Genomic DNA, 12,933 nt, shown 5'->3' with positions numbered 1-12,933 from the left:
CAATGAGCTTTGGATCAGGCCCATAATTAATGTTTTAATTCTACAAAAGTTTTAAGAAGTGCAAACCAAAACACTGCCGATTTAGCCAATATTGGAAAATGAGATAGATTAGATTCTTCACCAGTGTAAATTGGCATAGCTCACTTAAGTCTCATAGAGCTATGTTGATTCACACCAGCTCAGGATATTTGAATTTGGTTGTAAACTCCAACTTTTATCTCCCCTCCTTTCCCCCTTAACTATCTAGCACCCCAGCTTTCTGCACCTAATCTTTAGTGCCTTTGCTATTGCCACTAGCAAGAAGTGGTGTAACAGTGACCGCATTGTCAGGATCCCTGGGAAATAAACCTGTTGTCTTCCCACTCTGCTCCTCCTCTGGGCTAATGTGTCCGTGTATGCGGCTGGGAAATTGCTATTTCTAGGCAGTGGTGGACTACTCTTATTTTTGTCTCCTCATATAGATCCAAATCAATAACATTTTGTGGTCTTTCTAGGTCGTGTATTTTACTGCTACATTCCCTTATGTAGTGCTCATCATCCTGCTTATCAGAGGAGTAACCTTGCCAGGAGCTGGGGCTGGAATCTGGTACTTCATCACGCCTAAGTGGGAGAAACTAATTGATGCTATGGTGGGCTCATTATTCCACTTATAACACTTTATATGAGTTTGTTTTCCCCATCAGACTTATTACAAACATATTTGAGATGTGGAGTATTGGTGTTTGAAAAAGTCATCTGTGGAATCTTGTTCTCATCTCACTAGTTTATTGCATGTTTCATTGTGTTACATTGACTGGAGTGTGTGTGTGTATATGTGTGTGTGTGTATATATTTATTTCATGTTCTATTGGAATATGTTATGTATATCTTAGGTGACTTCCCCAAGCAGGGTGTTTCAGAATAGAAGTGTGATGGATAACACAAATTGGGGGGAGTGCTAAATAATGAAGAAGACAGGTCACTGATATAGAGTGATCTGGATCACCTGGTAAACTGGAGGCAAGCAAATCATATGTGTTTTAATGCGACTGAATGTAAATGTATACTTTTGGGAACAAAGATGATAAGCCATACTGACGGGATGGGGGAATCTATCTGAGAAGCAGTGACTCTGAAAAAGATGTGGGGGGTAATGGTGGCTAGTCAGCAGAACGTGTGCTCCCAATGTGATGCTGTGGCCAAAAGAGCTAATGCGATCCTGGGATACATAAAAGGGAATCTGGAGTAGGAGTAGGGAGGTTATTTTACCTCTGTATTTGCCAGTGGTGCCATCACTGCTGGAACACCATGTCCAGTTCTGATGCCCACAATTCAGGAAAGATGTTGATAAATTGACGAGGGTTCAGAGAAGAGTCACGAGAAGAATTAAAGGATTAGAAAAGATGCCTTATAGTGACTAAAAGAGCTCAATCTATTCAGTTTAAAGAGAAGGTTAAGGGGTGACTGATTACTGTCTATAAGTATCTATATGGGGAACACCTATTTAGTAATAGGCTCTTCAATCTAGCAGAGAAAGGTATAACATGATCCAATGGCTGTAAATTGAAACTAGACAAATTCAGACTGGAAATAAATTGTAGGTATTTGACAGTGAGGATAATTAATCCTTGGAACAATTTACCAAGTGTTGTGGTGGATTCTCCATCACTGACCATTTTTAAATCAAGATTTAAGATCTTTTTCTAAAAGATCTGCTCTAGGAATTAGGAAAGTTCTATGGCCTGTGCTATGGGGACGTCAGATTAGGTGATCACAATGGTCCTTCTGTCCTTGGAATCTATGAATACATATTTAGAAAGTACAGATTTGCTGAGTTGATGTTGAAATTGTTCTTGGTTAATTTTAACCTATTAATAATACAACACACTTGCATGATTTATAGGTTTGTTGTTTTTTGTGGATTACTTTAGGGTTCATGATTTAATACACACTGGAAAAAATTAAGATTATTCTGAAAAGTGAATCCTACTTTGATCACTATCAGATCAGGTTATGTAACTCTGCTCCATCAGTAATTTTGCTTTATATAAAGTGCAAATGTGCAGGTATAGAACATCTGTTATTACCAATATCATAGGTAACTAGAACCCCTAACTATATATAAGGGTTAGGGTTGAAGAATTTTTGATAATTATATGTACTGCTAAAATACACTACAACATGAACTGGAAAGGATTGGAAGAAAGGTTATTTCTCAGCTTTCAACATGGCTCCCTCCCATACAGTTTGAACTGATGTTTGAAAAAAAGTAGTTTTATTAGAGCAGCTAGTAAATTAAAACATCAAAGATGTACATGTAGTATGTGTTTACTTTGATACTGATTTGCAGATGGGCCATGGAGGAACAATATTAAGTTTAGGTTAGATTTTAATGATCAAATTAAAGTCTGAGCTAGGGTTGGCGTTCAGGTTCGGATAATTAACATTGTAGCAAGATTTTGGTTTCAAATTGCTGAGATCTCAGAAAATCTGCCAATTTTCCAGGACATGATGTTAGGACACTGGTTGTATCTGAAACACAGCTGGAAAATTCTCCCCTTCTGGTTAGGTTTTATGGGTGGCTTTTTCTTCATAGCTACTTTGCTTATATTGGATTGTTTTTAACCCTGTGTTGTTGTGAGTAGTAAATCCTTTCCACACAACTCCAGTTTATACACTGAAATAAGTGGACAGATTTCCAAAAACTTCTGAAAATCTGGCCACAAGTGTCACAGTGAGAGCTGCTGGGATTGAAGCATATTTTGAAAATATGATGACATTTTTCAGTTATGATAAAAATGACAATCATTTTTATTGCTGGACACAAAACCCAACATTTGGAAAAGTTTTGGTTCAATTATTTGTGTTGAAAATCAAATATTAAAATTTGGATGTAATAAAATTATCAAACATTTGAAAAATGTTCACCTGCTGTACTAAATGAGCTGCTGATCTCTCTTGAAAATTTGGCCCTAACTACAGGTGCTAAGCACTTGAATATCAGGCCCATAAATGCATCTGAGGCCTGTGCCCATGTTCTGTAGAAAATGATCTGTAATGACCTATAGCATGGATAGTGTCTGATATTTTTATTTTTAAAAGCCTTGATCCCAGGTGTATTTTCCTCTGATACAATGAAATTCAGACCTTGCGGGTGAGTGCCCATAACTCCCATTGAAACTGGAGCTGAACTTGGCTTATGGTGTGTAATTTAGTTAACACAAAGTGGAGTTACTTCCTTGCATCAAGAGGAGAAAATGCCATTTTGACTGGATTTGGGAATATGATAGATAATCTATTGGTATTGACTGAACATTTTTTTTCTCTAGATCTGCATTTTCTTTGTTGAACACAGGTAAATCCATTCTGTTTTATACAGAATGTAATTCACTGATTATCTGTTTTCTATATTTGCCAAAGGTTATATTCTGTCCTCAGGTAGGTGCATCGTTCTTGTTCAAGCTAATGTGCAATTATCAAATAGGCACCATCCAGTTGAGGGCAGAATTTGGCCATAAATTGCTGTCTTATTAACATCAATTGTGTTTGAGTTTATTTAAACCATTTGTGTTAACACCTTAACTGTAATGTTTAATGGCACCATTGATTTCATTAGCCATCCAAAATCCTTCACTGAAGCTGACACTATTTTTTCTCCTGTGCTTTCTTAGGTGTGGAAAGACGCTGCCACTCAGATTTTCTTCTCATTATCTGCTGCGTGGGGAGGTCTAATTACTCTCTCTTCATATAACAAATTCCATAATAATTGCTACAGGTATGGAGAGGTTAAATCAATCAATATTATTCAAGACACACAATCTAGTAGCTTAAATCCAAAATGTGACTTACCTCTGATTTGTTGAAATCTGGCTGGAAAGGGTCTCCTTTTGTTGTATTTTTTAATTTCAAAATCCACCACTCCCAAAATGTGCATTGAGCTCACCATAATCCCTGTGGGACATTTGTTCTCATTACAAGCAGTCAGTCCCAGGATGAAAAGCAATCCAGAAAGCTGTCAAGGACTCTGGGCAGCGTCATGAAATCCAGCACAATTGGTCATCTCTGCTGAGAGCAACTCATGATTACAATTAGGTGAGGGTCAAGCTGTATTGAGAGACGTGTGAGTGGGTAACACTCAGTTTCTACCTACGTGATTCCTGTTTCTAACAAGACTGCTTATTACTCTTGCAGTTTCATTTACACCAATGTTACATTAAAAAAAAAAAAGTCTCCAAGGTCACAAACTTAGGAGACTTTTTTTTGGAAGAAAAAGTTCTATTTCGTTGGTTGAAAAAGTTGTCTTCACTCAGATTAGTTTTTTACTCAGAAAACCTATAAAAGAAATGGCCATTTAAAAAAGCATCATTATTAAGATGCATGCAATGCCTATGAGAATGATTAACTCACTTGCTGTTACGTTGGTCTGCCCCCCTTTGCTTCACTGATACTGCCTGTTTAAGAAGCAGTCCTTCTTCCATTGAAGCAAAACTCCCATTGATTTCCAGAGGAGTGATTAGGTGCTGATTCAGGAAAGCATTCCTATTCAGAACAGCATTTAAGCACATGCTTAAGTGTTGTCCTGAATAGGAATGGACTTAAGCGTATCTTCGAGTACTTTTCAGAATCAAGACATTAGATTGTAAGATTGTTAGGGCAAGGACCTTATACTTAACGTCTGTGAAGCATCTAGCACGTTTTTGGCACTACTTATCAACCCAGTAAGTATGTCTCTGTGTATCTTTTTAAGTCCCTGGCCCAAGATTTTTAAAAAAATAAAGCTGAAAATTAGTCTCCTAAATTCCTAATTAGGCACCTAAATAAGTGGCCTGATTTTTCAAAAGAGCTGAGGGCTCAACAGCACCCTCTGAGTTCTAATTTTAGGTTTTGTTTTTTAAAAATCTTGGGCCCATGTCTTGGGTTTATTAATGCTGTCTGGACTCCTCTAACCTTGGAAAAACAGTGCTCCGAAACATAAGGAAAACATGCAGGTGCGAAAACAAAATATGTCATCTTCCTGTTCTGGTGGCTTAGTGTATTAATTAGCTAATGGCTTAATGTATTTGGAAAATGTTTGCTGAACTTCAGAATTAAAGGTACACTACTAAGTTTAAAAAAAAAAAACCTGGAAAAAATTCTTACATTATTAATAAATCTCATAGTATTAAAGCTGAAAGAAACGTAAGAAGCTTAGTGCTTTTTCACCTATTGGTTTAATTTTACATTTCACACAGCTTGGATGGTAAAATAAGGCATGTCAGTTTTTCTCTTTATATAATCAGTTTTGTTTTCCAATTGGTTCATTCTAGTATGGCAAGGGCAAATTATTTAAAAAAAATTATTTTACTTACATTTATTTTTTAAACTTCATGAAACCATTTATAACTGTCTTGCTTAAATCCACTTATGCCCAAAATTTAGGGTATGTGTTTCAAAAACTCTTTGATCATGTCCATTTAACTGAAACAATGGATAATGCTTCCTACTTTCTCTCTCACACTCCTTTTGAGGCTTGTCCCAGCCAAAACCCTTCCTTTGGAATGAGATTAGCACACAGTGATCTCCTTCCAAACAGAACGTTATCTACCTTCAGCAGAACTGAAGAATGATCATATATTGTATTATCTTGTTCAACGGATGCTCCATTAGGGACTCCAGGATGCTGTCAGCTCAGTGTGGATCTTGACCGCTTTCTACATCGCTTTTCTTCTTGGGTCTAATGAGTAAATGGCAGTGAGACTGTGAGCAATTCAATGCCAACTTGGAAAAACTTTTTTCCAGGGTTTGAATTTTTGACCAGGGGCTTCTTTATTCATAGAGTTCGAAGTGGGAGTCTGACACTGTATTAATGGCAGCATAGACATCTTAGCCAGGATGTGAGAACTCTGAAGGGGGATCATTATGGATTCCATTATAAAGTTACACATGCTTAAAGAATAAAGCCCACTACTTGGGCACACACATCTCCTGAGGCTGCTCCTCACAACTCTGAAAAGCTAATGAACACTGTATCAGAAAGAACTTGAAAGAGGGACTAGATGTAGGGGGTTGGGGAATGATACAGGATATGGAAAGCTTCACATTGAGATGTCTGGTTTAAATTCAGCAAAGACAAACAGTGACTGAAAGTCATGGCTGTTTGGCGACCTACGCAAAATCTGTTGGACAGGTATCCACATCACAAACAATAAAATCACCACCATCACAATTCATCATAGCTTTATCAGGCAGTTTCAACAGAGGAGGCAAAGACTGCAAGGGCAAGAGAACTGAACGTCCTGCTTAGCCCTTGAGAAGCTCTCTCCAGAACATTGTTGAGTTACATTGGTGAGTCAGTGCAGGGAATCTTGTATGCTGCTTCTTGCGACTACTGCTCATCCAAAGACTTCTGTCTCCAGGTCAGCCTGACATCTTTCACCAGCACTACATTCCCTTGAAAAAGGGGTTGATGTGTGGTTGGGTGGGAAGTATCTTTTTCAATATTCTTATTGCTTGTGCACGTTTGTTACTTGAAGCACATCTACTGTCTACAAAGCTCTCTTTTACATATTAAAGCAAGCTGGCACATGTCTTTTTCTCCTCAGGGACACATTGATAGTCACATGCACCAACAGCGCCACAAGTATATTTGCAGGCTTTGTCATCTTTTCAGTTATTGGCTTCATGGCAAATGAACTCAAAGTAGATATTGAAGATGTGGCAGACCAAGGTACAGTATTCCCCCCTGCTTAGATCAGCTTCCAAAATGTGTATGAATGTATTCAATGATCTGTCTTTAACTGTATTGTTATTGCACTGCAAACATGCATCAGTTGGAATAGGGGAACATGGCTGCAGTGTGCGCTGGAGGAGTCCAGTTGCCATACCAGGACCTCTTGCAGTATAGGCAGCAGAACAAAGCAAGACTGTGGGTTTCAGGCCCCCCGGCAGGACTAATTCAAATTATCATACAGAAATTTATATATACTCTAAGCAGACACAGTCTGTCCCCCACTGCTGCTGCTTCTGCTCCCCCAGACCCAGTGCTTAAAGTAGATTGAAGAAAGTGTGTGTGTGTGGGGGGGGAGGTGGGCAGGGTGTCTAGCACCACTTGCACATTTGCCTCCTCCCTCCATCAATTCTGCACCCTTCCCCTGCGGTTTCACCTCTTCTTCTCCTGTAGCTGCTGGGGTTCCTCACCCTTGATGCTTGGGAGGGCTGCAACAGGGTCCCCTCTCCTCTTTCCCAGGTGGATGTTGCAGGTAGGGAGGCCCAAGTAGCCATCCCATTGATCGCAGGAAGGGAGGAGCAAGGAAGGAGCAGAGCTGCTGGACTCTTTCCGCTCCCTACTCCTCTCCTGTGAGATTGGGGTGTGTGTGTGTGTTGGTGGGGGGCAGGGGAGTCCTAAGGGGATGGAGGAGAGCTCTGTTGGCTTCCTGCAGCAGCTCAAATTGGCTGCTTACAACCCAGGAGGCAGGAAAGTAGGGAAAGTTGCCTAGCAGAGGGGGTTTTCTCCAGGTGATATTACAAATATGCATCCTTCAATCACCTGGCTTGCTTTTTAGAGATTTTATTTCCAGGGTCTGGGACTTGTGTTGATGTGGTGCATATTAAGCACTTCCCAGATCCAGTAACAGTTAAAAGGGGTTGCTGATTTGGTGGTGAGATGTGAGGGAGGGGGGCTTTAAGCTAGGGGTCAGTTCAGAAGCTGGGAACATGAGGTTCTGAAATGTGGAACCAGGGAGAGGTTTGTGAGCAGGGCTGGCTAATGGAGTGGGGTGGTCATAAATTGGAAGTGGTATGGATTGGATTGACAGAGGGGTGTGTGTGTGTGTGTGTGTGAATATGGAGTGAGTACAAGTGACAGGTGAACTGGTGCTTTGTCTGTGATTGTGTATGGGATGGGATGGGAGGTAGGAGGGTAAGAGCTTTATTGGCCAGGACAGAGAAAAAAAGTTGAGAGGATCTTATAATAGCCTCACAGAGGGATAAATGCTATTCTCCTTCAACTTACTGTGTCTGTGGGTGCTCCACATCAGGATGTGCATGTGCCTGTACATTTCTGATCAGAGATTTTTGTCAGCAGTTTCTGTGGGTCTTCACCTGCACCTTATGGATCATCTTGCTGCAGAACAAGGATATATAGGGAGGGATGGATGTGTCACTGCTCCAGTTTCTTCTCAATTGCCTGTGGCTTGAGAGGGAGTGTTGCAGTGTCCGCTTGGTAGCTATACAGCTTTCTCATTTCCTTTTTCTTGTATAGCACAACTTTTGTGCTTTTGGTGGGACTTCTTCCCCCCATTCTTTTTTTGCCTGGGTGGGGCCTCAGTTTCAGCTTGGCCCTTGGTAGCTGTGGCCTGCATGGTTCAAGGGCCACCCCTTAATCCCCAAAACTTTTGCCTGAGCTGTTAAGAATGCTTTGGTGACTGCCCCAGCTCTAGCTATGTTAAGCACAAACCTTGGGAGCCCTTCAGAGTTTTCCAGACTATCCAAAAGGAAGAGACCCCATTCTCCAAGAAGGAAGACAGAGAAGAGGGAAGTCATCCTCTCAACCTGGGGAAAAAGGAAACCTTGCATCCTGGTATGGGTACGCTGAGGCTTCTACCTCCTCTGGTACTGAGACCTTGGGTCCACCTAAGAAGAGCATGCTGCATATCAAGAAACCTTCCAGTAAGCAATCTCAAGTGGCATTGGTATCAGTACCAGAATCCGAGACTTCTAAGCTTAAGGAGTCCTCCAAGACCAAGGTCTCAAAGCCATTGACAATGGTGTCTTCTTCAGGCCACAGTAGAATGTGCATGGAACCATCCATGATACTGCCTGATGTGCTGATTCCTGAGAAATAGCATCCAGATTCACCAGTACTGTCCAGGATCTTTTCTCATAAAGACCTCTGCATCCTGGAAAAGCCAGAATCCCCTCTGTTGAGGGCTACCAAGAAGGACTGTCCGCCGGTACTGACTTACCCTTTTTAAAACTGACAGGCTCCAGTCCTTCCACATACTTCTATGAAGGGTTGACCACTGATATGATGTGGTCACTGCCCTCTCCCCCCATGGGCCTACTGAACCCTATCTGTCAAGGGACACCATGAGGGATTTCCAAGTACTGACTTATCCACTTGTCTTAGCACATCCTTCTCCGAAGGCTCGACCGCTGGTACTGATGTGTTTACTGGCCTCTCACTGGCCTCCAGTATTGACAAAACCCCCTGTACTGACACCTCTTGCTCCACCACTGATCTCAGGATTCCAACACAGGATTCCAACACCTTGCCCTTCCAGCCTCCCTCCCTGAGGTACATCCTGAGGAAGAACCCCCTCCCACCCCCAGCGAACAAATGACGCAGCAACCCTGCCAAGAGCAAACACGGGGTCTTGTCCCTTTTTCCTTGTGTCCCATAACAGTGGACTCATTGGAACTCTTGGGCCCTATATGGTGACCAGTTCTACAGCATGCTGTCATGCAGGGGGCCCAGTAAGAACAACGCCATCAGTAACAGGTCACCTTCCACCGGAAGGACCCCCAGAAGAGCAACAGCTAGGTGCAGAGGAGGAGACTCCACCTTCTCACAAATCATCCTCTTCACTAGACAAGGCTGTTATCCTCTCCCTCCCGCCTCCTACATGGATGATTTCAAGACCTTTCAGGATCTCCTGAAAAGGATTGCGGAGGTCCTAGAGTTTCCACTGGGAGAGATACCAAAATCTCAACATTCTTTACTGGATATTCTACATGACAGGTTTCAGAGTAACAGCCGTGTTAGTCTGTACCCGCAAAAAGAAGAACAGGAGTACTTGTGGCACCTTAGAGACTAACAAATTTATTAGAGCATAAGCTTTCGTGGAAGTGGGCTGTAGTCCACGAAAGCTTATGCTCTAATAAATTTGTTAGTCTCTAAGGTGCCACAAGTACTCCTGTTCTTCTTTCTACATGACAGGAATGTGTCCCTCTACTTTCCCTAGAATCTTTGAGCAACCTTGCAATCTATTGGCATCTACCTACCTGTGACAAGAAGAACACACAGCAAGTCATAGGCAGCTCAGTGGTCTCACCCAGTTCACTATCAATCCAGAGACTGACTGAACTTCTGAGAAAGAAACCTAGATTCCCTAAGAACAGGCCATCTTCCACAGTTATATCATAGTTGGTCACTTCTTTTAAATGGCTGATTTGACCTGCTGGTCGAGAGTCACAAACCATTCCCCTTTCTGATTCATATACTGCACCTATCCTCCCACACCTCTGGGGATCATCTCTACCATTTCCTACCTTGCCCTAAATATAAGGTTGAACAGATAGAATACATGCTAACTATTTATGATAAACTAAGGGACTATTCAAAGTGATCCTCTTGTATTTAGCTGTGCCACTCTGGGTACCTTTCCCAGAACCGAGGAAGAGCTCTGTGTAACTCTCACCAATGGAAGTTGGTCCAATAGAAGATATTATCTCACCCAGCTTGTCTCTCTAATATCCTGGGACTGATACAGCTACAACTCTGTATATAAGTCAGTGGTTGCAACATTCAGTAAAACTATTCATTAGGCTCATTCAGTATCCCTACCTAAAGCAACCCAATTCACTAATCTATTTTGTAACCACATACAGCATGATGAGACACATTTTGCAATGTACTATGTCTAGACAACAAAGAGTGCTTTTCCCTAGGAGCTCCGGTGCATATCGCAGAAGTTACAAAAAGAGAGAACTGAAGCATTTTTTCGATAAGATGTTGCATGTCCCACAATCTGAGGGATATTTAGCTTTGGAATTCAAGGAATACAGCTTTATTCAAATACTAACATATATATCAACAGTGTAGTAGTTTGTTGGTTTTCTACCTGGTCCATCTTTCCATTATATGTTTGCCTAGGACAATGGGACCTCGATGCTGATTAGAGCCTGTAAGCACTACCACAATACAAATAATAATGGACAATAGCATCTGGGGAACGGTGCGCTGCCTTTATATTTAATGAAGGCAGCTGAAACCAGGGGTATTGTAGCTAGTGACCATCCTTGGTTATAATCTCATGAGCCTTGAATGCTGTTCTCTTTCACATCAAGGGCCCACGATTTTGGTATGTCCTTCTCCTGGATATATGCTGGAGTATGTGTGACATCCTTCTCATGCGGTGAAGCTTAATGGTCCTTTTTGTTTCTTTCCAGTTTCATTTGAATGGAAGGCACTGTTGTGTATTCTGTGACTGGTGTACTAATGATCTGTTTTCCCCCTCTGCATCCACTTCCAGTTAGGGAATGTTACTTTTCCATTTGTGACATGCATTAATTTCCATATTTCCATATTAATTTCCATATTCCCAACAGAGGCGCTGGTCTTTGGGTTACTTTTGAAATAGATATTTTTATTATTTGCTTGCTACATTTGACTGGATATGGCTGCTGTGGTTTGAGTATGACATTGCACTGAAGCATTTTTGACTTATTTGCTGTACTACTTAATGACTACTGGCAACAAGTAATGGTCTGATGAAAATGACAAAGGGAAGGGATGCTGTCCAGAGCGGAAGAGAGCTCCTAAATAACATCGGGCACATCACTGTGACTCCTAAGCCAAAACTACTAGTCCTTTGGAGCATTTCAAATGGAAAGACAAGATGAGTTTGCCACAATTGGTGTGTATGAGCACACAAGCCGCAGATTAAAAATAAATATGCAACCATCACTGATCTTTTTGTGTACATGTGGGAATGCTAAAAGCGTATCACATTAAGTCAGATTAACCTTTAGCACACATACAATCCTTTCCAGGAACAGGAGGAAAATGAAGAACAGCCTCAGTGAGTCATAAGAGAAGGAGGGAGAACAGCACAGAATACAAAGAGGCTCCTAACATAAGGAGGACTGAAGAGTTCAAAAAGTGAATGTCACATACTCATGGCTCCTGGGCATGAAGATGTTTCTCTGGCTGCATTAATGTGTATACATTAAGCTATTTTTCTGACAGCTTTACGGTGTGGATAAATCCAGCAGTTCAAAGCTCAGAACAGGGTCTAAGGTAACCGATGAGCATCTTGATTCAAAGGCTGCATTAGTGAGTTGATAATGAAACACAGAGATCAAGAAGTCTCGTAATGTTTGCAGTTACCGAGCGCTCTTTCCGGAGTAGGTGTTAATGAGCATGAATTTCCATTCAGTGCCCTGGGTCATTTGGTAGAGCTGCAGGATTCAAATGGAGCATAGGTAGCATAAGCTGTAACATTCAACAATCCTATCATACTGACGGGGAATATTGCCAGTGACGTGGATAGAAGCATTTCCTGTTCCATTCACCAGTCTTTCACTGAAGCATATGTTTTCCCAGAGCAGTGATATTTTTATATTATCAATGCTGCTACAACTAAAAAAAAAATTGTAATGGAAGGAACAAGGTGATGAAAGAAAGAGACACTCTCATTGGTTCATTCTGTACGTTGCTGTTCCATAGACTAGAAGTGGTAGTATGTAGTGTTGGAAGCATAATCAGCTGGACTCTAAAGTTTCTTCTGAGACATAAGAGGTGCAGTTAGGATATAGTAAACCAATAGGTAATTCTTTATTTTTAGGGTGCTGGGCTTGCATACACATGGTAGCTCCTGGGTTTGTTAGCTTGCATCTCGAAAAACTAGCTTGTGTGAGTCAGAGTTCTACCATGTAGAATCTGTTTATGTTCTAGCCTGGAATAACCAATCATGGAATGGATTGCTTACTACATTACAGAAGCAACAACTCAAGTGACTGAGAGGAGAATTTTACAGCACATTAGCAGGTCAACTCTACCTCTTCTCCCTAGCAAGAAATAGGTGACGTGCTATTTCGGAAGTCAACTTAAATTAATTCAGCCTTCAATGTCTCCTCTGTTATGTTTGTCAGACAACCTTTAGTGCAGTCCCATCTCATGGGTGGACTTGCTGTATGTTCATCCTGCATTAGTACCAAATCTGGGATCCAAACTTGGACCCTTATATTTCATAG

The 12,933-nt window shown here is 41.2% G+C and overlaps 1 protein-coding gene across 1 annotated transcript in view; it reads left to right on the top strand.

The window, feature by feature from the left end:
* Positions 1-12,933, top strand: part of SLC6A5 (solute carrier family 6 member 5) — a 60,312-nt gene that overhangs the window by 23,737 nt on the left and 23,642 nt on the right. Inside the window, exons 8-10 of the mRNA XM_054026164.1 lie at positions 495-629; positions 3,651-3,754; positions 6,561-6,685. Coding sequence (XP_053882139.1) covers positions 495-629; positions 3,651-3,754; positions 6,561-6,685 — 364 coding nt within the window. The remainder of the gene's footprint in view (positions 1-494; positions 630-3,650; positions 3,755-6,560; positions 6,686-12,933) is intronic.

Source organism: Malaclemys terrapin, chromosome 4 (assembly GCF_027887155.1).
Source record: "Malaclemys terrapin pileata isolate rMalTer1 chromosome 4, rMalTer1.hap1, whole genome shotgun sequence".
Taxonomy (NCBI): domain Eukaryota; kingdom Metazoa; phylum Chordata; order Testudines; family Emydidae; genus Malaclemys; species Malaclemys terrapin.
Note: the sequence above shows the minus strand (reverse complement) of the source record. Positions and strands in the feature narration are given on the sequence as shown.